At 45.6% G+C, this 24594-nt stretch overlaps 1 protein-coding gene across 1 annotated transcript in view; it reads right to left on the bottom strand.

The window, feature by feature from the left end:
- ZBTB16 (zinc finger and BTB domain containing 16) overlaps positions 1 to 24594 on the bottom strand; it is a 160662-nt gene that overhangs the window by 32718 nt on the left and 103350 nt on the right. The window contains exon 3 of the mRNA XM_075327779.1: positions 14318 to 14404. Within this exon, the coding sequence (XP_075183894.1) occupies positions 14318 to 14404 (87 nt within the window). The remainder of the gene's footprint in view (positions 1 to 14317; positions 14405 to 24594) is intronic.

Below are 24594 nucleotides of genomic sequence, written 5' to 3' on the forward strand. Positions count from 1 at the left end.
CCTCGTAATAAATTAATTTTAGTTAGTAGATTGTAAAGTATCAGCTATTTAGTATCTCTTTTTTTTTTTTTAGACATTGGGTGGATATGCTGCAGGAAATCCAAAGCAGCAAACTAGATGAGGTCTTACCAAAATTTAACCATCCATTGCAGAAAAAACCCCACTTGGGATCAGAACCGAAAATTGACCTATGGTCAATTTTTCTATATCATGTATGTCCCATGTGAACGCACCCTTTAAATTTCTATTGATTTCGGTCATCTCAGTCCCGACTGGAGGGAAAACTAAAACTAGGAAAGTATTTTTTAGAAGATATTACTTATGGAACCAGTTCTAACGTGTGACGGAGATGTGGAACATGACAACAATAACAAGATAGGTCAGGAAAGAGTAGTCTCTTCGGCCCTAAAAATGAGGCAAACAACACATTCTCAGGCGGCATCCCTGTGCCAGACTGGATTTAATTTATTCCTCAGGCCATCTGGCCAGCGTGAGCACAAAGACCTGTCCCTTGTGAATGAGAGGCCATATTTGTCACACCCCCTTCACCCTGACCTCACTGTCCCTAGTCTTTTCAACCAGGGACAAGCCAAGGTTCATTCTTTTTCCTATGTCCATTGTCTGCATCCCCAATGGGTTCCAAAGAGAGGGGCCGCCACTAACAATCGGTCTAAGGACGTCCCCATGGACGGCTGAATGAAGACTGTGACAGCAAGTCGTTAAAGCCTTTGACACTGGAGGAGCCGCCATCCTACTGTAACAAACATATTTAACCTTCATGACTTCTGAAGGGTTAAAAGGGGCAAAGCTTCCTATGGAGTCTACCTAGAAGAGGGCATTGCGTAGAATCCCCCAATATCCAACCATGCAACCCATGTATAACTGGACTTGTTTTTCAGTCTCACGAGGCACAAAGACAGAGGTGCTTGTGATTTTCCTGAAGGCCATTGATCTTGATAGTCATAATGGGGATTGAACTTTAATGTGAATTACAGGGTTTATAATGTCATCTGAAAGGCTTCTTTTAGGTTTAGGGAAACAGCTGCCATGTACACCAAGCCGAACACCACATGCCACCTGGAGTTGGACTCTTAATTGGTTGTAGATCAAGTCATACCAGTCTGTCCTATGAGAAGAACCTCTTTTGTCCCTCAAAGTCAACGGCTAATGGTTTTCAGATGAAGCACCAAAGAGACAAGGACAGAACTGTCCCTCGTCAGTGCAGAGATTAGAAGGTTTCCAAACCATAATGGCCCCAAAAGTACCAGTTGTGTACACTTTTACTGCTAAGGATTAGAAGAGTTAGATGAAGACGTTAGATTAAGAGCTGTCTAAGGCCTCATTCACATGTTAAGGCCACGTCTCACTAAGAGACATCGCTAGCAACATCGCTGCTGAGTCACGGTTTTTGTGACGCAACAGCAATCTTGCTAGCGATGTCGCTGTGTGTGACCTCCAGAAATGACCTGGCCCCTGCTGTGAGGTCGCCTGTCGTTGCTGAATGTCCTGGACCATTTTTTTGGTCATTGCTCTCCCGCTGTGAAGCACACATCGCAGTGTTTGACAGCGAGAGAGCAACAATCTGAATGTGCAGGGAGCAGGCTTCTGCGGACGCTGGCAACCAAGGTACACATCAGGTAACCAAGAAAAGCACTTTGCTTGGTTATCCGATATTTACCTTGGTTACTAGCGTCCGCAACGTCTAGAAGCCGGCTCCCTGCTCCCTGCACACGTAGCCGAGGTACACATTGGGTAACTATAAGCAAAGCGCTTTTGCTTAGTAACCCGATGTGTACTATGGTTACCAAGCACAACATCGTTACATGGGTCGCTGGTGGCTGATCTCTGATCGCTGTGGAGATCTGCCTGTTTGACAGCTCACCAGCGACCATTTTGCGACGCTCCAGCGATCCCTGCCAGGTCAGATCGCTGGTGGGAATCGCTGGAGCGTCGCTAAGTGTGACAGTACCTTTAGTGTTTAAACACGTACAGGAAAAAGGGTACTGATGTCAGTATTTTAAATCAATGTGTCAGTATTTGGTCCATGTGACCAGTTGTCATCAGTATTTTTCCCAGACTGATAAATTACAGAACTTCTCCTACACTGACGAGCAAAAGTGTAACATTGTTTTGAGCTTTTGACTTTCAGTCTCCATATCTCACCATCCACTACAGCTGTGAGAATGACATGACCTACATTTTATAGACAAGCATCTTTGCTATCTCATATATAAATGTGACTTACAGCTATTTAGCATATGATTCGTTATGCAGATTCTTGTCATGTCACTGCATTGTTACTGTTTTGCTCCTGGCAGTGGAAAAACCTTTTTCTTCCTATATACTACAAATTACAACCTGTTCTCACATTCCCTAATAGCTCAGTGTGTTATTAGGTTAATTCCCAAGAGAAAGGTCACTGGTTGCAATCAAAAAGCAGTGATGAAGAAGATTTCCCAAGAAAAGAGAAACAGCATCATCCAGCTCATCGATAGCTGTCCCTCGGCCAAACTGCATCACGTGAGGCCATAACAAATGGAAGAATATGAAATGAAGTCCATCCATTCATTCAAAAGCCATGAGGTGGACGTCCAGGCAAAAACATCGGCGTCATCAAGTTGGCTCATCAACAGGTCTATCAGTTCTGGCGCGACAAAGCAGATAGTGGAGGCGGTTCGTATGCATCATAATAGTGAGATCACAGATGTCCATGCAAGAACAGAGTGAGGTATGTTACACAAGTCTGGAATGTTGGTCCGAAAAAAGGTGAAGAAGCCTCAATGTCAATATTTTCATAAAAGCATTAGCTCAAGTTTACAAAAACGTATAAAAAGGTGAACTGTAGAAGTTTGAAAACGGGCAATTTGGAGAGAGGAGATGAAAATCAATAGAGGGATCTGATGGGGAAAGGAGTCTGGAGGAAACAAGGGAAAAGAGGTGAACGGATCAAGAAATTGAAGGAACCGTCACATTCTTTGGAGGAGGCCTGACGATATGGGGGTGTTTCACAGCCAAAGTCATTGGATCCTTGACCAGGATGGAAGGTGGTCTCCATACTCAGCATAAAGCAACAGAAAAGGGGGGAGCCAGTACTGCATGAGAATGGCATGCACACAATTAAAAGTGAAAAGTCACATATTATTCCAACTGTACTATAATGCAAAATGAGATTTTTAGCAACTAATTGAACAATTTTTTTGAGCCACTCCTGCCACGTCACGGCAAATCTCAATAGGGGGGTCCTACTCTATATTTAATATTTACATTGTGCCATGCGGCCTCCTAAATTCCTTAAAAGCAGAACCATATTCAACCACCTCCCCCTTGTCCACAGGCTTTGTTAATTAAGCACCTTCTACTTGGACCTGTTCCGCCTTCATTCATGGACCCTGGTCAGGGCCAGTTCTGACATTGTCTCGGCGTGTGTGGTATTCGCTGCACATGTTGGGACCTGGATTGCCTTCAGTCGCAGTTGCCTTTCCATGAAAACATGGAAGCGGTTTCTGAGCCGTTACAGGTATATATGTGTGGCTTCAATATGGTTCTGCTTTTAATGAATTTAGGAGGCCGCATGGCACAATGTAAATACTAAATATAGAATAGGACCCCCCTATTGAGATCTGCCGTGACGTGGCTGGGGTGGCTCAAATAATTGATCAATTATTTGCTAAAAATCTTATTTTGAATTATAGTACAGTTGGAATATGTGAATTTTCACTTTTAATTGATTGCATGCCACTCTCAAGCAGTGCTGGCTCCCCCCTATTCTGTTGAGCATTAAGCAAGTATCCTACAAGACGAATTACTTTGTACACTCGAGTACTATAGGAATGAAAAGGGCGACAGTGTTCCAGCAGGGCAACGACCCGATGCATAAAATTAGTTACAAGAGTTTGGACTGGGAGGACGTTTACAGAGAGAAAGACGACTTGTTAATATAGGAGTTATGATAAGATGAAAGCGAATTAGTAGCAGCAAACATCCCCATACACGTTAGATTAACGTTGGCTGAACCGGCAAATGTCGGTGGGTTTGGCAGACATTTAGGAGGACTTCCAACTTCTTCCAAAAAGATGACAAGGGTCCGCCCTGTCTGATTTCGGATGTACATTCACTAGAAGAGAATGCACTCAGCAGAGCAAATGCTCCTGTTTCTGGAGGAGTCAGCAGAGGTAGCAGACAGGTACCTATTGCGTATGAGGCCCTTATGGATTTTTGGAGGGTTTCCACAATAGGAAGGGGAGAGTTTTGGTCAGGTCTAAGGTGCCAATATCATGAGCAAGTGATTAAATATGGACAGATCGAGTTGAACAGAACCCAAAGATAGTGGGCCTATTGCCCATGAGTTATGAAACTACAACACCTTGAAATGGAAGTGTCCGGTTGAGTTCAGCATCGATATTTGTCACATTCATTCATGTTATACACCATAGTCAAACTGGTACATTCACGATGGCTCAAAATAGTACGATCAGTCATCGTGAAGGCTCATATCTATTTTCACAAACTTTTATTGTCAAAATAAGGAAGATTCAGCACTTCTGACACAGAAACAAAGCGGTCTTCTAGGAGGATATGTTCTATTTGAATAAGTGATGTCCCCAATTTGGCCACAATTGACAATTTTGGTTGACATTTCCTAAAAGAAGGACGATCAAGGAAGGTTTTGTCTGCCTCTGAAATCAATTAATCAAATCCCTTTATTGCTTGGGTACTTTTCTTATGTTTGTAGACCTTATTTTTTCTGCAGTTTCCAACGTCATGTCTGTTCTCTATCTGAAACTTAAGCTTTCCAAAACTGAACTACTTCTATTCCCTCCATCTTCTAACATCCCTAAACCCGGCAGGCATCTCCCTCTATGTGCGCGGCACCACGATAACTCCTAGGCAGCAGGCTCGCTGTCTGGGGGTTATGCTCGACATCGATCTCTCCTTCACCTCTAATATACGATCTCTCGCACGCTCCTGTTGCTTGCACCTTAAGAATCTCTGTAAAATCTGCCCCTATCTTACCATGAAACTACAAAAACCCTCACCATGGCCTTCAACCACTCCCACCTTGATTACTGCAATTCTCGATTGGTCTCCCCCCCTAACTAAACTCTCCTCCTCAGTTCATGCTTAATGCTGCAGCCAGGGTCACCTATCTGGCTAACCGTTACTCGGATGCCTCCTCTCTGTGCCAGTCATTGCACTGGCTGCCCATATATCCCAGGATCCAATTCAAGTTGCTTGTTCTTGTCCACAAAGCTCTCCACAGTGCGGCACCACCCTACATCTCCACCCTCCTCTCTGTCCATCACCTTACCCATCTTCTCCACAGTGCGGCACCCCCCTACATCTCCACTCTCCTCTCTGTCCATCACCTTACCCATCTTCTCCACAGTGCGGTACCCCCCTACATCTCCACCCTCCTCTCTGTCCATCACCTTACCCATCTTCTCCACAGTGCAGCACCCTTCTACATCTCCACCCTCATCTCTATCACCCTACCCATTCTCTACACTCTCCAAACAACATTCGACTAACATCCACACTAATCCGAACCTCCAACTCAAGGATCCAAGACTTCTCCCGAGCTGCACCAAACGTCTGGAATGCTCTACCCCAAGAAACTAGGACAGACCACAACTTACTCCCTTTCAGACTATCTCTAAAAACAAATCTTTTTAGTGTGGCCTATCACCTTACCTAATTGAATTCAATTCACACAGTCCCTCCACGACTTCTCACAACACAACTCCCCGTCAAACTCCACCGCACCCAAAAGCATCAGAAAGATTGTCTGCTGGCTGGTTCAGACAGCCTTTATCTATCCCCCATTTCTTTGAGATGGCTGGATAGTCACCTATACCTTGTCCCCACACCACCTCATTCTAGATGTAAGCTCTCATGAGCAGGGTTGTCTTTTTTGCTCTAATTTTTGTATTTTCTATAACTGTTACTTGTATCTGAACGTCTGAATTGTAAAGCGCTGTGGAATATGTTGGCGCTATAAAGATTACTTTTCTTACAACATTCAACGTAGACCATTATAAAAAAAAAAACAAACTGTAAATAAATAAGTCTTTTCATAGTAATGTGGATGTATTTCCTACCATCTCCAGCCAACTACTATGGTCGTAGACTAGGATTGTAAACAAGATTTCCCCTCGGAGATTTAAAAAGGAGGGGAAAAAAAAAAAAAAAAGGAATATCCCCTTCTGTTCCCTCTCACTTCCCTTGTTTCCTGGAGAAAAATAAGTGTGGGATAAAGACGACGGGAGGGGGGGGGGGGGGAGCTTTGTGTCTGCATACTGATCAGACCCTCCAGATACAAAGACGCAGGGTTTTAGGTCAAAGCACGAGATGACCCCGCGACTGGACAAAGCTTATAATCAATCCTAAGGCTTTAAAAAGAACCATTTTGGGAAAAATCTGTGTGAAAAAAAAAAAAAAAAAGTGGGTTGCTATGGAAAGATCAATAGTTCTGGTATTTTATGTAGCGTACTATTCTCCCACCAAAATAAAAAAACGGGAACAGATTGAATGAAAAGTGAGCAGACAAAAGGAGGGCAGCCCGTAGATAGTAAGACATCCGCTACACAATAAATTACGCTGACACCAGAATTCTCCGACAATTTCAGCCTTCGTCAAGAAGAAAAAAAAAGTTACCGGGCATCAAGTGTGGTCTAGGACTATATATTAAATGGTCTATGTGATGGCCTCTACAGAAGGGGTTAATGTAAAATATAATTACGGCAAAATATAGGTGGTGTGGGGCGGGGGGGGGGGGGGGGGGGAGACATGGTCTCGTTACAGAATTGAGTGGCTTTTGTGAACTAGGGAGGAAAGGTCATTTCTGGCAAACGACTAATCCCCGATCAACGGCATTGTCGTGGAAAAGTATGTAGGGTTGGTGGTGGGGGATTACAAATGGAGGAGGCGGGGGGGCACGGTAAAAACGAAGGGCAAAGTTACATACATAAGTCAATCAATACTGGAAGGCCATTTCGATTTCGGTGTATGGTAATGGTTGGGGTGGATCCGGTATGATGACTCACACTGCAGGCGGTCATCCTAAAAGAACGGGAGTTGGTAATGCAATGTATCTGGTCACCATAAAAGTGACAACATTTATTGTGCTTGTATATAGTTCTATTTTCTTTCCTACGTTGATAATCATGGTGATAATTAGGTTGCGCGAAGGAAGAGATTCCGCAAATCATAAAACAGAACGCCTAAAGAGATTTCCTACATTCGTAAATTAGCTCTTCTATTGAAGGAAGAAAAGTCTCTCAGACTAGCCAAAACATTTAAAGGGGTTGTCCAGGATTTTAACATTGATGACCTATCCAAAGGTCATTAGGTCTGATCGGTGGGGGGTAATGTAACACCTGGCACCCCTGCTAATCAGCTGTTCACACCCAGTGCCAGCGGTGGCAAGAACTACTCATTAGCAGAGATGCACAGGACAGTTCCGCCAACTATTTAGCGGTCATAGCTGGGTACTGCATATACATACCCTATTCGAATCAATAGGGGGCGTATGTGCAGCACTCAGCCACACCAACTATTCGGATGATGGAGCTGTGCAATAGTGTGATTTTGGCTAGCGGTGGAACAGCAACTAGCTGATTGGTGGAGGTGTAACACCTGGCACTGCTGCCAATCAGACATTGATAACCTATCCTCAGGATAGGTTATCAATGTTAAAGTCCTGAACAACCCCTGTAAATCTTCCCTTCAGAAACAAACAAATCTCACATTAACCAGTTGGCATATTCAAGAGGGGTGAAGAGGGCAAGAGGCGAGAGAGGCAAAAGCACGAGGGACGAAGAGGGCACGAGAGGCGAAGGCGCGAGGGGCACGAGAGGCGAAGGCGCGAGGGGCACGAGAGGCGAAGGCGCGAGGGGCACGAGAGGCTAAGGCGCGAGGGGCACGAGAGGCGAAGGCGCGAGGGGCACGAGAGGCGAAGGCGCGAGGGGCACGAGAGGCGAAGGCGCGAGGGGCACGAGAGGCGAAGGCGCGAGGGGCACGAGAGGCGAAGGCGCGAGGGGCAAGAGAGGCGAAGGCGCGAGGGGCAAGAGAGGCGAAGGCGCGAGGGGCAAGAGAGGCGAAGGCGCGAGGGGCAAGAGAGGCGAAGGCGCGAGGGGCAAGAGAGGCGAAGGCGCGAGGGGCAAGAGAGGCGAAGGCGCGAGGGGCAAGAGAGGCGAAGGCGCGAGGGGCAAGAGGCCAAGGGGCGAGGGGCAAGAGGCCAAGGGGCGAGAGGCGCGAGGCCAAGGGGCGAGAGGCGCGAGGCCAAGGGGCGAGAGGCGCGAGGCCAAGGGGCGAGAGGCGCGAGGCCAAGGGGCGAGAGGCGCGAGGCCAAGGGGCGAGAGGCGCGAGGCCAAGGGGCGAGAGGCGCGAGGCCAAGGGGCGAGAGGCGCCAGGCCAAGGGGCGAGAGGCGCGAGGTCAAGGGGCGAGAGGCGCGAGGTCAAGGGGCGAGAGGCGCGAGGTCAAGGGGCGAGAGGCGCGAGGTCAAGGGGCGAGAGGCTAAAAACATTTTGTTTTTTTATTCCAGGTCATATTTGTCTGTTAACGGAAACCTACATACAGAATATGACACTTATACCAACAGGTGTTCTAGCCCAGGTTTTCGCCTTTGCGTTAGTTCATTGCACATTTGAGGGTGAAACTACAAATTACAGCTCATCCTTAAAGGATTTGTCCAGGGAAAACAAGTTATCAGCTATTCAAAAGATTAGTGATAACTTGCTGATCAGAGAGCAAAATGAGATTTTTTTTAGCCTCTAGTGATAATCTCCTTCTGATAAAACAGTTTATCCAAACAACATCAAGCAGCCCAGTAAGTGACATGTCGTTGGAACCAGGGTCTCATATTACGTGGTAAAAACCTGCTGACACTTTATTTTGAATGTTAAAAAGAATCTAAGTCACCCAAGAGCAAGACTCTTCAAAATGTGTATCAGGATGCAGGTCTATGTCTATGTCTAGCAAAGAGGCTTTAGCTATAAAAACCAGAATGGGACTGTAAATAAGTGAACGCTGACGTATATTGCCGCTTCCCCATGGATCATTTACCGTGGGACTGGTCCTGGTGACCGATTATAACCTATTTTGGGATGTTGATGTGATACTGTATAGAAACCTGGTGGCTCCTGATGAAACCACAAGCTGCTAAAGTCAGACACTGGCGCATCAAGGTCATGGGTAGGGAGCGGCACAGACGAATGCGGGATTCTGGAGGAGTCTGTTTAACCATTACAAGTAAGAAAACAGTTTAAAAAGAAAAGAATTGGAAAAGCGGAGACATCAGTAATGGTCCACCAACCCTGGTGTCCATATTTTTATCATAATGAGGTCAACAAGTGTAGATGTTATTGGAGCCATTGATAGATAGAATAGAAACTATGAAAATCTAGGTTTCTGGTGGTATCTCACCAATGAAGACTTCTTAGACCTTTCTTTAGTAAAAATGTTTTTTGTTTTTAAAGGGAAACCCAATAGGTGATGGATTCCACTGGATAGCATCCATCGGTGGTGTACATGTAGGCTCCAATCCATCAAGACCGGCAATTTTCTCCCCAGTCTTGAGGATAAGCTTGTGTTGGAGTCAGACACTCCTGACTTAGGAGGTGCATGCCTATTAATGAATCAGAAGGGTCTGACGAGTGGTGAGCACCTCGGCACAAATCTTACTCCAGTGCCAGACTGGAGTAAGATTTCTGGCAGGGTTCTGCACCGGGAACACACAGACAAACCGGGCCGTGCTCCCCACCCCCAACCCCCTTCCCGGAGATAGGTGGCTACGCAGGTGAGATCTTTTCTTCTCCCGGCAATGCCGGTTGAAGAAGGTCTCCCTCCAAAAGAATAGGAAACCATTGAAGTGTATAGAGAGGCTCCACTAAAAGCTGTAGGTTTCCTGTCCTACGGGATGGGTGGACCCTCTTCTGGGTGCCGTAATGGAGAAGAGAAAAACTCAAGAATTCATCAAAAACTAGACACGTTATGGTGCCGTGCCGTTCCATGCTGACATCCCAACAAATTTGTCGAAACTGGGAGAAATTGGCAAAAAAAAAAAAAAAAAAAAAAAAAAAAAAAAAAAAAAAAATCGACAAAAGCCACATCATTTACGCACAAATCTGGTAAAATTGCTTTGATGAATTGGCGCCTTAAAGCGCACCAATCACCAGGACTTTCCTATATAACCTAAAGCGAGGCTGATTCTATACACACACACACACACACGCTTGGATGTATAGGTTTTAAAATCTAAGAAAGTAAAGCTAGTCAAATTATCAGCTTGTTGAGTGACAGGAGCTTTGGATGAGATAATAGCTGGGGTGGGAATTCATAGTTATCCCCTCCCCCTGTTATTTATACTAATTCTATTATAGAATCGATTTACTTTGTGACTAGAAGGACCTGTGCTGATGTCATGCCCATGTGACCAGAAGGGGCAGGGCTTCAGCCAACAGAAAAACGTTGCTTCCTGGTATCATCTATGTTGGCTGAGGATCCGCCCCTTCTGGTCACATGGGTATGACATCAGCACAGGTCCTTCTAGTTAAAAAGTAAAATCGATTCTATACTATTTATGCTAATTCTATTATACAATCGATTTACTTTTTAACTAGAAGGACCTGTGCCAATGTCATACCCGTGTGACCAGAAGAGGCGGGGCCCCAGCCAACATCGCTAATACCAGGAAGCAACATGTTTCTGTTGGCTGAAGCCCCACCCCTTCTGGCCACATGGGTATGACATCAGCACTGGTCATTCTAGTCAAAAAGTAAAATCGATTCTATAATAGAATTAGCATAAATAACAGGGGGAGGGGATAACTATGAATACCCACCCCAGCTATTATCTCATCCAAAGCTGCTGTCACTCAACAAGCTGCTCATTTTACAAACTTTACTTGCTTGTGTTATAAAACATATACATCCGAGCTGACAACTAAATGTATGTATAGAATCAGCCTGATCGTGCCAGTATAGCACTGGATATAGCAAAATCCTGATGATTAGTTCCCTTTAATATTTACGTCCCACGCCCAAGTCATAATGTACTAACAATTCCACTTTATGTAGTAAAGGTAATTAACAGACATTTAGATTATCCTACCGGAGTGAAATCTATGCAAATGATGGCGTTTTATAGGAGCCATAGATCAGTCTTGATCAATATCCTGCAAGTCAGACCAATGAAGGTAATGGCTGCCGGGAGTCTATTAGTTACGGGACATTGGTGCTTTCTTGGACCTTTAGTGAAACGAGCCTGAAGGTGATTTTTAATTCCGTCATTCATCCCGGAACCTCCCGCGGAACCTCTACTATAGTCATGTGTCGTGGTTTTATCGGCGGTGCTCTAGCAAGGTAATATATATATAGAAAAACAATATACTAAACTTGTTGCAATAAGTGGCGGATTGGGCAAAAAAAAAAAAAATAAATAAAAATAAATATCAAAGAAATAATTTTTGCACAAGTAAAAAATACAAAACAAAAACAATAAACATACAAACAATGGAATGCAATTTAGATTCTTGCAACCATTGCTCCTATATCATTTTGCTTGTGAGATCGCGTTCCCTTTCTCGGGTCACTTCTACGACTTCACATTTGGCACAGTCTTCTGCGCGCTCTCACTACTGCCACCTAGCGTCTGACAAGGACACTGCCCGGGTAGATGAAAGCCGAGCAGCCAGCTATCATGTTATTTATGGAAGAACATGTGCCAGGCACGCTTTTGCTCAGGCGAATTAGAGCTGGGATTTTTTTTTTTTTCCCAAACGAATGTCAACTTGTACAATCCGAGACAGGGAGCCATAAGCTTGGGCACTATAGAGTTGATTAGACCATCGTAGAAGAACTGGACCCAAACAACTAAGCTAAGCCACGATTGGTGACTTAGTTTCACAGGTTTGCATCCGAAGAATTAGGCTATGTGTCCACGGTAGAATGTACCTGCGGATTTTTCTGCATGAAAATCCGCGACTTTCGCGGCAAATCCGCACCCGCGTATTTTTTTTTTTTTTTCTCCCATTCTATACCCACAATCCGCACCAAAATCCGCAACAAATAATTGACATGCTGCAGATTTTTCCGCATCAAAATCCGCGGCAAATCCGCAGCGGAAAAATCCGCAGCATGGACACAGCATTTCCAAAATGCCATTGAAATGGCTTGGAAGTGCCGCTGCTGCAGATTTTCGGGAAATCCGCGGTAAATCCGCAGCGTGGGCACATAGCCTTAAAGGACATGACTTTAGCTAGCGTTACTGTGTTTTTGTGCCATCATATGCCATTTTGTCCATGTGTAACACTGATGTGCCTAAGAGAAAGCATGAATCTGATGACAGATTACCTCTTAGAAAGCCGGGTTTACACTGATACATTGCAAGGTTTCGCAGAAAACGGTTTTGAAAGCACCAGACACAAGAAGTGTTCACTGGACAGCTCCATTTTGGCTTTTCCCCAAATGAATAAGCTTTATAAACGGGTCTCCTGTATTTGCCTACAGGAAGAAGCCTTTCAATCAAACCAGAATAGGCGGGGAGAAGATGGGGGGGGGGGTGTTTCACCTAGAGAACGCTTCATCATAGGCACTATTAAAAAATAAACAGTTTTTGTAATGCAGGACTGTTGGTATTTTATAGGTGAGGGAAAGCTAACCCCCAGACCTTTCCATTTAAGCTTCAATATAATACATTGGGACATGCATAATTGACAACTAGAGATGAGCAAACCTGCTGAAATTATTTTGGCCAAATTCTGGAGATATTTTATTTGGTCTCAATTAAACTCGGTCCAAGTTGAATTTGGCCTGAACAGAACATAGAAAATAATGGAGGGACGAGAAGAGATTAGAAAGTAATAAAATAATATGCTCACCTGTACTCCATTTGCTTCAGACAGGACTTTTTTTTTTCCCCAGCACTATCTAGGTCCCATAGGGTCAGGTGGGGCTTAGTCAGTACTGGAGGATCTGTCTTGAACATAGATGTGAAGCAAGGGGCAGGCCTAGGACAGGAGGAGAGGAGACTGGCAGGCCCAGGACGAGAGGAGAGGGGCAGGCCCATGACAAGAGGAGAGGAGACGGGCAGGCCTAGGACAGGAGGAGAGGAGACTGGCAGGCCCAGGACGAGAGGAGAGGAGACGGGCAGGCCCATGACAAGAGGAGAGGAGACGGGCAGGCCCAGGACGAGAGGAGAGGGGCAGGCCCATGACAAGAGGAGAGGAGACGGGCAGGCCCAGGACAGGAGGAGAGGAGACGGGCAGGCCCAGGACAGGAGGAGAGGAGACGGGCAGGGCTAGGACAGGAGGAGAGAAGACGGGCAGGGCTAGGACAGGAGGAGAGAAGACGGGCAGGGCTAGGACAGGAGGAGAGAAGACGGGCAGGGCTAGGACAGGAGGAGAGGAGACGGGCAGGGCTAGGACAGGAGGAGAGGAGACGGGCAGGGCTAGGACAGGAGGAGAGGAGACGGGCAGGGCTAGGACAGGAGGAGAGGAGACGGGCAGGGCTAGGACAGGAGGAGAGAAGACGGCCAGGGCTAGGACAGGAGGAGAGAAGACGGGCAGTCCTAGGACAGGAGGAGAGAAGACGGGCAGTCCTAGGACAGGAGGAGAGAAGACGGGCAGGGCTAGGACAGGAGGAGGAGAGGAGACTGGCAGGGCTAGGACAGGAGGAGAGGAGACTGGCAGTCCTAGGACAGGAGGAGAGAAGACGGGCAGGGCTAGGACAGGAGGAGAGGAGACTGGCAGTCCTAGGACAGGAGGAGAGAAGACGGGCAGGGCTAGGACAGGAGGAGAGGAGACAGGCAGGGCTAGGACAGGAGGAGAGGAGACGGGCAGGGCTAGGACAGGAGGAGAGGAGACGGGCAGGGCTAGGACAGGAGGAGAGGAGACGGGCAGGGCTAGGACAGGAGGAGAGGAGACGGGCAGGCCTAGGACAGGAGGAGAGGGGCAGGCCTTCGACAGGAGAGCCATTTTATTTCCGGTCCAATATTGACACAAGCAAAGTAACTCTTGGCCGGCTGCCATTTTGCTGCATTCAATACAGAACCTTTTTATTGCGGGGGTAATCCTAAATTAATTCAATTTGTTGCAAAATCAATTTGTTCATTTCTAATGGCAACTTTGACTTTAGATGATGGTGCATGTAATACCTTACACCTGGACAGTCTTCTATAATAAAGACACCATGAAGAGGACCATCATTGGAGTCTCCAGCGTGCAGAGGAAACCTTCACTTCTACACTTTAGCCTTTTACATGGTTTATTATGGTTTTAAAATTGGCCTAAAAAGACTGACCACCGCGGCTGACACTGACCATTGTGCGTCCTCCGGTGAGCTTCATACGCATCCTCCTTGGAGAACTGGGCTCCGCACTGCTCACACACAAAGGCTTTGGCTCCAGCTGATGAGAAAAAAAAAAAAAAAAAAAAGTAAAAAACTATTTTACAAACATTCATCACGTAACGTTTCATTGTTTGACTGGTCCATTCCATCTATTGTACGATACCATTCAACCTATGTGAAACTTCATCGAAACGAGGAAAACCAGCGCCCCGGACCTCACACAACGCAATGAAAAGTGCATATTAATGATCACATCAAGCTCTATATATGTATTCCTGGGATACCGCCGAGATCCTCAACGGGGGTCCTCATCACTCACGGGCATCCGTCATTTATAAAACATTGCCTAGTCCTCACCTCTAAAGGGCACGGCTGTCAATTGTCCTAAACGTGACAGTCTGATCCAAAGACACAGATGAATTACAGAGATTACCGGTGCCCAAATATACCTGCCCCCCATTAGCGGAGGGTCAGAGAGAGACGGCCATTTAGCAATTTCAAAGAGGGGTCCGTAACTTCCCAATAGCAGAAGAAGAGGAAAAATAACCTACTGCAGCTACGTAGTTGCAACCAATTTTGACCATCTTCAGTGTTTGGAAAAAGGGTCGCCATCGTTAAGACAAAGGATAATTTGGGTACGAATCGTAAGGAATTAAGGTGCACTTGCATGTCAAAACGTCTCATTGCCAACACAAATGTACAGACTGTAGGTCTCCAATGGGCCAATAAGACCCCACCCATTAATATCATCATTGGGTCTATAATAATAGGTCACAAAGGAGCAAAATAAGAAAAACATTTGGGTCCATTTTCAACTGACATTCCCAAGGCAATATTGGAAAATGCACAACTTTTTCATATACAGTAATACCTTCACTTATGAAAATAATTTGTTCTGTGACCGCGTTCTAATCTCAATTTGTTTTTATGTCAAATTACATTTCCCTATTAAAATTAATTGAAAGGATATTCATCCATTCCAGCCCCTACTTGAGGCCCCCATCCTCGTATATGGCCCTCATCCATCTAATATATATATATATTATATATTATATATTATATATTATATATATATATATATATATATATATATATATATATATATATATATATATATATATATATATATATATATATATATATATATATATATATATACACACATATATATACATATATATATATATATATATATATCCCTCTATCTATCCCTCTCTCTCTCTATATACACACATACACGCATACATATTATATATCTCATACGGATAGATATATACATATACACACACACAGATACACGCATACACTTTTTATATTATATATATATATATTATATAAAAAGTGTATGCGTGTATCTGTGTGTGTGTATATGTATATATCTATCCGTATGAGATATATAATATGTATGTGTGTGTATGTGCGTATATGTGTATGTGTAATTATATATATATATATATATATATATATATATATATATATATATATATATATATATACATACACACATATACACAGTGCCTTGTGAAAGTATTCAGCCCCCTTGATTTCACATTTCAGGCTTCAAACAAAGATAATTTAAATTTTGTGGTGAAAAATCAACAACAAGTGGACACAATTGTGAAGTTGAACCAAATTTATTGCTTATTTTAAACTATTTTCAAAAATAAATAACTGAAAATTGGGGCGTGCAATATTATTCATCCCCTGTAAGTGAATACTTTGTAGCGCCCCCTTTTTGCTGTGATTACAGCTGCAGTCTCTTGGGGTATGTGTCTATCAGTTTTGCACATCGAGAGACTGAAATTCTCGCCCATTCTATCTTTGTAAACAGCTGGAGCTGAGTGAGATTGGATGGAGGCGTTTATGAACAGTAGTTTTCAGCTCTTTCCACAGATTCTCCAACCTGGTTCATTGCCCCCCAACCTGGTTTATATGATCACCATCCTGATTCATGGCCTCCAACCAGGTATACATGCCCCCCCCACCCTGATGTACATGCCACCCTCCTGGTGTACATGGGCCCATCCCCCCTCCTAGTGTACATGGGCCCCTTCCCCCCTCCTGGTGTACATGGGCCCCCTCCCCCATGCTGGTGTACATGGGCCCCCTCCCCCATGCTGGTGTACATGGGCCCCCTCCCCCATGCTGGTGTACATGGGCCCCCTCCCCCATGCTGGTGTACATGGGTCCCCTCCCCCATGCTGGTGTGCATGGGCCCCCTCCCCCATGCTGGTGTGCATAGGCCCCCTCCCCCATGCTGGTGTGCATAGGCCCCCTCCCCCATGCTGGTGTGCATAGGCCCCCTCCCCCATGCTGGTGTACATGCCCCCCCATTCTTGTGATTATGATTCCCCCAACCTGGTATATGGTCCCCCCCAATCCTGGTACATATCCTCCATCCTGGGACATGAGCCCCGATCCTGATATACATGATCCCCCATACTAGTAAATATGTCTCCCCAATCCTGGTTTATATGATCCCCCATCCAGGTACATGTCTACTAAACCAAAAAAAGGCCTATGTTCCCACGAGGGCTCATAGTCTACAGGAGGAGAGAAGACCCTGCTCGCGAGGGCTCACAGTCTACAGGAGGAGAGAGGACCCTGCTCGCGAGGGCTCAGTCTACAGGAGGAGAGAGGACCCTGCTCGCGAGGGCTCACAGTCTACAGGAGGAGAGAGGACCCTGCTCGCGAGGGCTCAGTCTACAGGAGGAGAGAGGACCCTGCTCGCGAGGGCTCACAGTCTACAGGAGGAGAGAGGACCCTGCTCGCGAGGGCTCAGTCTACAGGAGGAGAGAGGACCCTGCTCGCGAGGGCTCACAGTCTACAGGAGGAGAGAGGACCCTGCTCGCGAGGGCTCAGTCTACAGGAGGAGAGAGGACCCTGCTCGCGAGGGCTCACAGTCTACAGGAGGAGAGAGGACCCTGCTCGCGAGGGCTCACAGTCTACAGGAGGAGAGAGGACCCTGCTCGCGAGGGCTCACAGTCTACAGGAGGAGAGAGGACCCTGCTCGCGAGGGCTCACAGTCTACAGGATTCCCTGCTTCCAAGAGCAATTTAGTTTTATTAAAATAACTTATTTTGCATCTATACATCAATAAAAATGTGCAAATTAGTACATTATAACATGGGCGAGTTTAATTGAGACAGACTTCTTGATATTATAGCAAAAAAAAAAATATATTATTATTATTATTATTATTATTATTATTATTATTATTATTATTAGAATAATAACCTCCCCCAAAAAATAATAAAAAATATTGATAATAGTTTTCATATTTGACTCATAAAAATTCCAAAAGGATTTAAAAAATAACCACGCTGGCAATTTGCTAACAAGATGTGCGTCTGACTAGGAAGAACATTGTGTTCCAAAACAGTCTTCCGAAATAAAAATAAATAAAAAATAAAATAAAAAAATAAAATAAAAATGCATCCACACCAGCCAGTAAAAGGAGAGAACAATGAGTACAGACAGAGCTTGCTTTATGGCAGGCTCTTTGTACAGTCTTATTTACAGTACTCCTTATCAGTACAGGAACAGCCCCTGCCTGCCAAATTCAAATAGCGAGTACGAAGTGTTCCCTGAGCCGCGCTTTTTTTTTTTTATATCATTGTCAACAAAACAAGGAGGGGGAGAAGCTACCAGAGCAGGGAATGAGTGAATACAAGAATAGCTTCAAGGCTATTTTTTTTTATTTCGCAATTAAAAGCGGCAGGCTGGGACTTCATGTTCACAATTTGGAGGGGGGGTCATGTGTTTAATTTATAGGAGATAGGCAAATGTTAAACTTTTTTTTTTTTTTTTTTTTTTTTAGAATATCTGGTACAAGATACATTGGGATCAGAGCGGAGCAAAAGGATTCGGAGCATCCACATCGGTAGGCTGTGACCATAGTACCGGAGCGCGCGAAACCTCTTCCCACCAAGCGCCTCTTCTGCATAGCCTTCCTACACCGGCTTGGTACTCTCTGCCTGGAGAATGGTTCCCACTCTGGCCACCAGTCGGAGGCCTCTCATCTAGCCAAATCAGATCTCCTGCTTTGCACTGATGATGGGGCAACATCACGAAACATGTATCTGCAAATGGAGTTTTCGGATTGGCTTCTTATCCTAAGTTATGCCATAGATATTGACTTGTAAATTTGCTCTATTCAATAGGTTGCTGTCACGCTAGGTACGTGGAAGTACCAAGCGAACGGCGAAAGGGAAGGGAAACCCTGTAGGAAGGGGAAGATTTCCTTAATATTGGAAAGGCAATAGAATAACCCGGGAATATTAAGGAAATCCTGACAACATGACCTGTTGGTGGCTCCTGAGGACTGGAGTTGGGGAACACTGACAGAGAAATCAGGGTGCCTTTTCTCCATCCTTCAGCACAAACTCCACATGAGCCAAAATAAGGTTATCTGGCAGTACATTTATGTTACGGGGAAGTACCAAGCGAGTGGCGAAATGTACGTGAAGGGAAACCCGCGTCTAGTGAAGGGAGATATGGTGACCCCTGACCAAACCTACTGCTGGTCCCTGGGGTTCCTCACCACCCTAGATCGGCTCAGCACAGAGTCAGGTATCAGGTTCCGCACCTAAGTATCCCAAGTGCTGGACCCTAAATAGGGAATGGATGGGATGAGCTCTTCATCAACTCCACTAAACACTATAGAAGAGACAAGGAGGACACCCGGTGGGGGGGGGGGGGGGGGAGCATGAACTACTTATCATTAGTTGACTCAGGTAGAAGTTCAGCAATGATATAGAGGAGTACAAACCACCAAATTGCAACCAGAGCTTGTATGAACTGAAAATATCACCAGCACCTGTCCAAGGAAGGAATTGATATTTAAGCACCAAGAGAATACTGATGATCAGTAGCTGGGTGGAAGGTGTGCTTCTGCTGGGTCCAAAAGGGAGAGATTAATCCATCAGGAAAGCTACCTATACCAATGTATACTGACAGCACAAACAATGGAAAGTCAATTCTGCAGCCAAACGCAGTGACCTTCTATGGCCAGAAACCATGACACATGACTGTTGGTCACCCATGACAGTTGCATCAGGGATCAAGTACTCTCTGAAAAGGCAATTTGTAGATCTCTTCTCCCTGGGCAGATTTGGAGATACCTGCGATCATTCTTCCCCAATGGGCACCTATGCAGCCATATCATTGTTGCAGCCTGTGCAACCGCACATGGGCCCAGAAGGTTAGGGGGCCCATTTCTACATCCAAATCAGGTAGAATTTTTCATTTTTTAAGAGTTTTTGGGCTGCAAAGTGCCCATAAATTTTCTTTTTGCACAAGGGCCCTTTTCTGTCTGTGTCCACCAGCGGGGCTACACATGCGGTATGTTCACCCGTGCCTCTCTAAACTTCCAAAGAGTAGGTTTTTGAAGTGTTTAAAAGGCAAACAAAATCCTAGTAGGAAAATTGCATAAAAAGAGTGAGCAATTAAACCTACTTGCAGATTTGGGCTTTTGGTGGGATTTGAACCCAGGGCCCCAGAACTACATTGCTTTTCGATCACTCAAAAAGAGGCGTGACTTCTCAGAGAGGAGATGTGGCTTAAAAATGTGCCAAAATGGACCAAAATGTGGGTGCAAAAAGTGGTATAAAGACAAAAGACGTTTGCCTAAAGAGGCACCCAATTCACCACCCTCGTGCACGTTTCACCCAGTCTAGTCTGTATTTGCATGGCATAAAACGTTGTACAGAATCAGCCCTGTAGATTAAAATTTCACCTGATCCATAATCACGCCTGGTTCTCAAAAGCAAAAATCCATGTTCAGCACTGTAGGAGCTACAATCTAGAGCTTGGTTTTCAGGCTTCATTAAAACAGTATCTAGATACCTTTTGCAACATTTGGTAGCATTGTCACAGATGGCAGAACACTCCGTATCTGCGTTGCACAACCCCAGCACTGTACATACAGGAGCTCCATCTTTCATTGTTGCAGATTGTTTTGTTTTTTACAAAGAATGGACTCGTTTCAACTTTTTGGAAGCCTGTCAGCTCGAGCGCTGTCAGACCTCCGAATCCAGTCCCGACTTGCCTTTAGCAAAGTAAACAGAAAAAAAAAAAAAAAAGGAAACTTCTGTCATCGGCCATGGATTAACACAGTAAACCTGCAAGTATTCAGGTCCACGTTTACTCACATGACACTACTCCGCTTCTCACAGTTTAGGATGGCATTTTAGGGACAAAACTCCAAATCAGGCTGTGATGACCAAGAACCGGAATCACCAGAAAGCCAGGACAATGGAGGCAGGTTACATATGCAGGTATCATTAATAGTGACGAGTGACTAGTAAAAAATATTCGGGTTCGGTACATTCGTATTGAATACCTAGTGTTATTCCAGTATTCATTACGAATAATGAACCTAATGCAAGTCAATGGGGAACCAGAGCAATTGTCTTGAAGATTTCCCAGAAAAGCGCTTGGGTTCCCCACTGACTTGCATTAGGTTTGTTATTGTGATGCTAGACACTATGAGCAGTATGAATAGAAGGGTAGTCAGACAAACCGGGATCATAAGCCAGGAGAGAACATATAAAGTTTCAGGCAGAAGACAGACGTGGTCAGGAAGAGGTCCGAGGTCAGAAGCCAAGATCAGAACACTCACACCAGAGAGGAGACAAGTGCAAACTCAGCAAACAGGAAGTATGACTGGAAAAACAGAGCAATCACCAGCAACGAGGCTCATTTGTGAAGGCACCTCCCAAAACCAGCGTGGACCCTAGTGCTGAAAGCAACCTGTCAGCAAGTGCACAAGACACATAGCACATCTCCGAAAGAGCGTGCGCCAGGGCGATTAAAAAAAGAGCATGCGCCAGGGCGATTAAAAAAAGAGCGGGCGCCAGGGCGACAAAAAAAAAGAGCGGGCGCCAGGGCGACAAAAAAAAAAAAAATAAAAAAAAAAAAGAGCGGGCGCCAGCGCAAAAGAGCGGGCGCCAGCGCAAAAGAGCGGGCGCCAGCGCAAAAGAGCAGGCGCCAGCGCAAAAGAGCAGGCGCCAGCGCAAAAGAGCAGGCGCCAGCGCAAAAGAGCAGGCGCCAGCGCAAAAGAGCGGGCGCCAGCGCAAAAGAGCGGGCGCCAGCGCAAAAGAGCGGGCGCCAGCGCAAAAGAGCGGGCGCCAGCGCAAAGAGCGGGCGCCAGCGCAAAAGAGCGGGCGCCAGCGCAAAAGAGCGGGCGCCAGCGCAAAAGAGCGGGCGCCAGAGCAAAAGAGAGGGCGCCAGAGCAAAAGAGAGGGCGCCAGAGCAAAAGAGAGGGCGCCAGAGCAAAAGAGAGGGCGCCAGAGCAAAAGAGAGGGCGCCAGAGCAAAAGAGAGGGCGCCAGAGCAAAAGAGCGGGCGCGAGAGCCAAAAAGCCGGCGCGAGAGCCAAAAAGCCGGCGCGAGAGCCAAAAAGCCGGCGCGAGAGCCAAAAAGCCGGCGCGAAAGCCAAAAAGCCGGCGCGAAAGCCAAAAAGCCGGCGCGAGAGCCAAAAAGCCGGCGCGAAAGCCAAAAAGCCGGCGCGAGAGCCAAAAAGCCGGCGCGAGAGCCAAAAAGCCGGCGCGAAAGCCAAAAAGCCGGCGCGAAAGCCAAAAAGCCGGCGCGAAAGCCAAAGAGCCGGCGCAAGAGCGAAAGAGCCGGCGCAAGAGCGAAAGAGCCGGCGCAAGAGCGAAAGAGCCGGCGCAAGAGCGAAAGAGCCGGCGCAAGAGCGAAAGAGCCGGCGCAAGAGCGAAAGAGCCGGCGCAAGAGCGAAAGAGCCGGCGCAAGAGCGAAAGAGCCGGCGCAAGAGCGAAAGAGCCGGCGCAAGAGCGAAAGAGCCGGCGCAAGAGCGAAAGAGCCGGCGCAAGAGCGAAAGAGCGCACACAAGATATAAACATATATAAAATCTATCATGCTTAACTTCACTGCCATATACATTTTGAGTGTGCAAATATAAATATACACGGAAGTGAAATAGTTAAGCGCGCTGGCTGCATTTAGCACATTGCACGCTGGACCGTCTAGTCCTGCCAAGTGTCTGCTATTTAGGAATGAGCCTTACGTATCACTGTGCTGTGTCACTTACAACTCTAAATATATTAGCAGGTAGATTTATTGCTGGGACAGAAGCCAGTGACAAACTGTCCCCAAATGTCACGCTATGCCAGGCACTCGGAGGGAGGTCACACAGGATACATTTGGGCTGAAGCACTTGGTATCAGCTATACTGACATCACTCACTGGCAAACTTATTGTAGGATGACATCAGCAAACATCCTAACATTCCTCCTCAACTATCTCATTAAGGTGTGTAAATAGATCAGATATACCAGAATGCATAATTAACAACTTATTTGCTTTTCTTCATTACTAAAAAATAAGAAGTATCGGATAAATTAAAAATCAATCTGTCTTAATACTTTATTAAGTAATTTATTTGGACTTCAAAAGTTGTTGGAAAGGTGCCCCAGAGGAAGCCAGTGAAGGCGAAACTCAAGTCATGCTGAGTATGTAAGTGATCTGCTTGATTTTAACTGATGTTGTGTATGTAGAATGAAGTATGTGCATGGATTCACCAGCGCTTCTTAATTTTGACCTTCCACTTGTATAGGAGATAGGTGCAATATTCCCTGGGTGAAGTGGATGCTATGGAAGCACGGACCATTCTGTTTGGAGCAACAACATGCCGCTGTCTGTTATTACAGAGGGAGGAAGGATAGGCAGCAGACAGGGGCGGGAATAACCAGCAAAACCCGACCTACCTATTAGATATTCCGTTGCACCTATCAATCAAATAACAGTGCATTGCACAAACTTTACTTGCCTGTATTTCAGAAACTATACATCCGATCTCACAACTAAAGGTATGTATAGAATCAGCATGATAGCGCCAGTATAGCACTGCCTTTAGTTTATATATGAAAATACTGGTAGATGGTCCTCTTTAAGAAATTATTTTCAAACTTGGACCTTTAAAATAAATTTGGACTATCCTTTCTAATCGCTCCAGGATTTGGACATGCCAGATGGTTTCCTGTTGGGGACTCCTCCCCTTGTTTCTGTTATTACAGGGATAGGAAGGAGAGAGGAGAGGAGTGAGGAAGGACAGGCAGCAGAAAGGGTAAGGAATAAGTTGCAAAACCAAACCCACCTATTGGAAATTCTGTTGCACCTATCAAATAACCGTGCATAATCACAAACTTTACTTGCCTATATTTCAGAAACTATACATCCGATCTCACAACTAAAGGTATATATAGAATCAGCATGATAGTGCCAGTATAGCACTGGCTTTAGTTTATATATGAAAATCCAGGTGGATGGTCCTCTTTAAGCAATTTTTTCCAAATTTGGAGATCCCCTTTAAATAAATTTGGACCATTCTTTCTAATCGCTCCAGGATTTGGAAATGCCAGATGGTTTCCTGCTGGGCACTCAAGGGATAATAATAATAATAATAATAATAATAATAATAATAATAATAATAATAATAATAATAATAATAATAATAATAATTGTATTCATTTATATAGCGCTATTAATTCCACAGCGCTTTACATACATCAGGAACACTGTCCCCATTGGGGCTCACAATCTAGAGTCCCTATCTGTATATCTTTCGAGTGTGGGAGGAAACCGGAGAACCCAGAGGAAACCCACGCAAACACAGGGAGAACATACAAACTTCTTGCAGATGTTGTCCTTGGTGGGATTTGAACCCAGGACCCCAGCGCTGCAAGACTGCAGTGCTAACCACTGAGCCACCACAAGACTGCAGTGCTACCCACTGAGCCACCACAAGACTGCAGTGCTACCCACTGAGCCACCACAAGACTGCAGTGCTAACCACTGAGCCACCACAAGACTGCAGTGCTAACCACTGAGCCACCACAAGAGTGCAGTGCTAACCCCACAAGACTGCAGTGCTAACCACTGAGCCACCGTGCCGCCCCAGTGACTCCAGTTCTGGAGGATTTGGCTTTCTAAAGGCCCCGTCACACTAAGCAACATCGCTAGCAACATCGCTGCTAACGAACAACTTTTGTGACGTTGCTAGCGATGTTGCTGTGTGTGACATCCAGCAACAACCTGGCCCCTGCTGTGAGGTCGTTGGTTGTTGCTGAATGTCCTGGGCCATTTTTTAGTTGTTGCTGTCCCGCTGTGAAGCACAGATCGCTGTGTGTGACAGCGAGACAGCAACAACTAAATGTGCAGGCAGCAGGAGCCGGCTTCTGCAGAGGCTGATAACCAATGTAAACATCGGGTAACCAAGAAGCCCTGTC

The sequence above is a fragment of the Anomaloglossus baeobatrachus genome, chromosome 11 (genome assembly GCF_048569485.1).
Source record: "Anomaloglossus baeobatrachus isolate aAnoBae1 chromosome 11, aAnoBae1.hap1, whole genome shotgun sequence".
Taxonomy (NCBI): Eukaryota; Metazoa; Chordata; class Amphibia; order Anura; family Aromobatidae; genus Anomaloglossus; species Anomaloglossus baeobatrachus.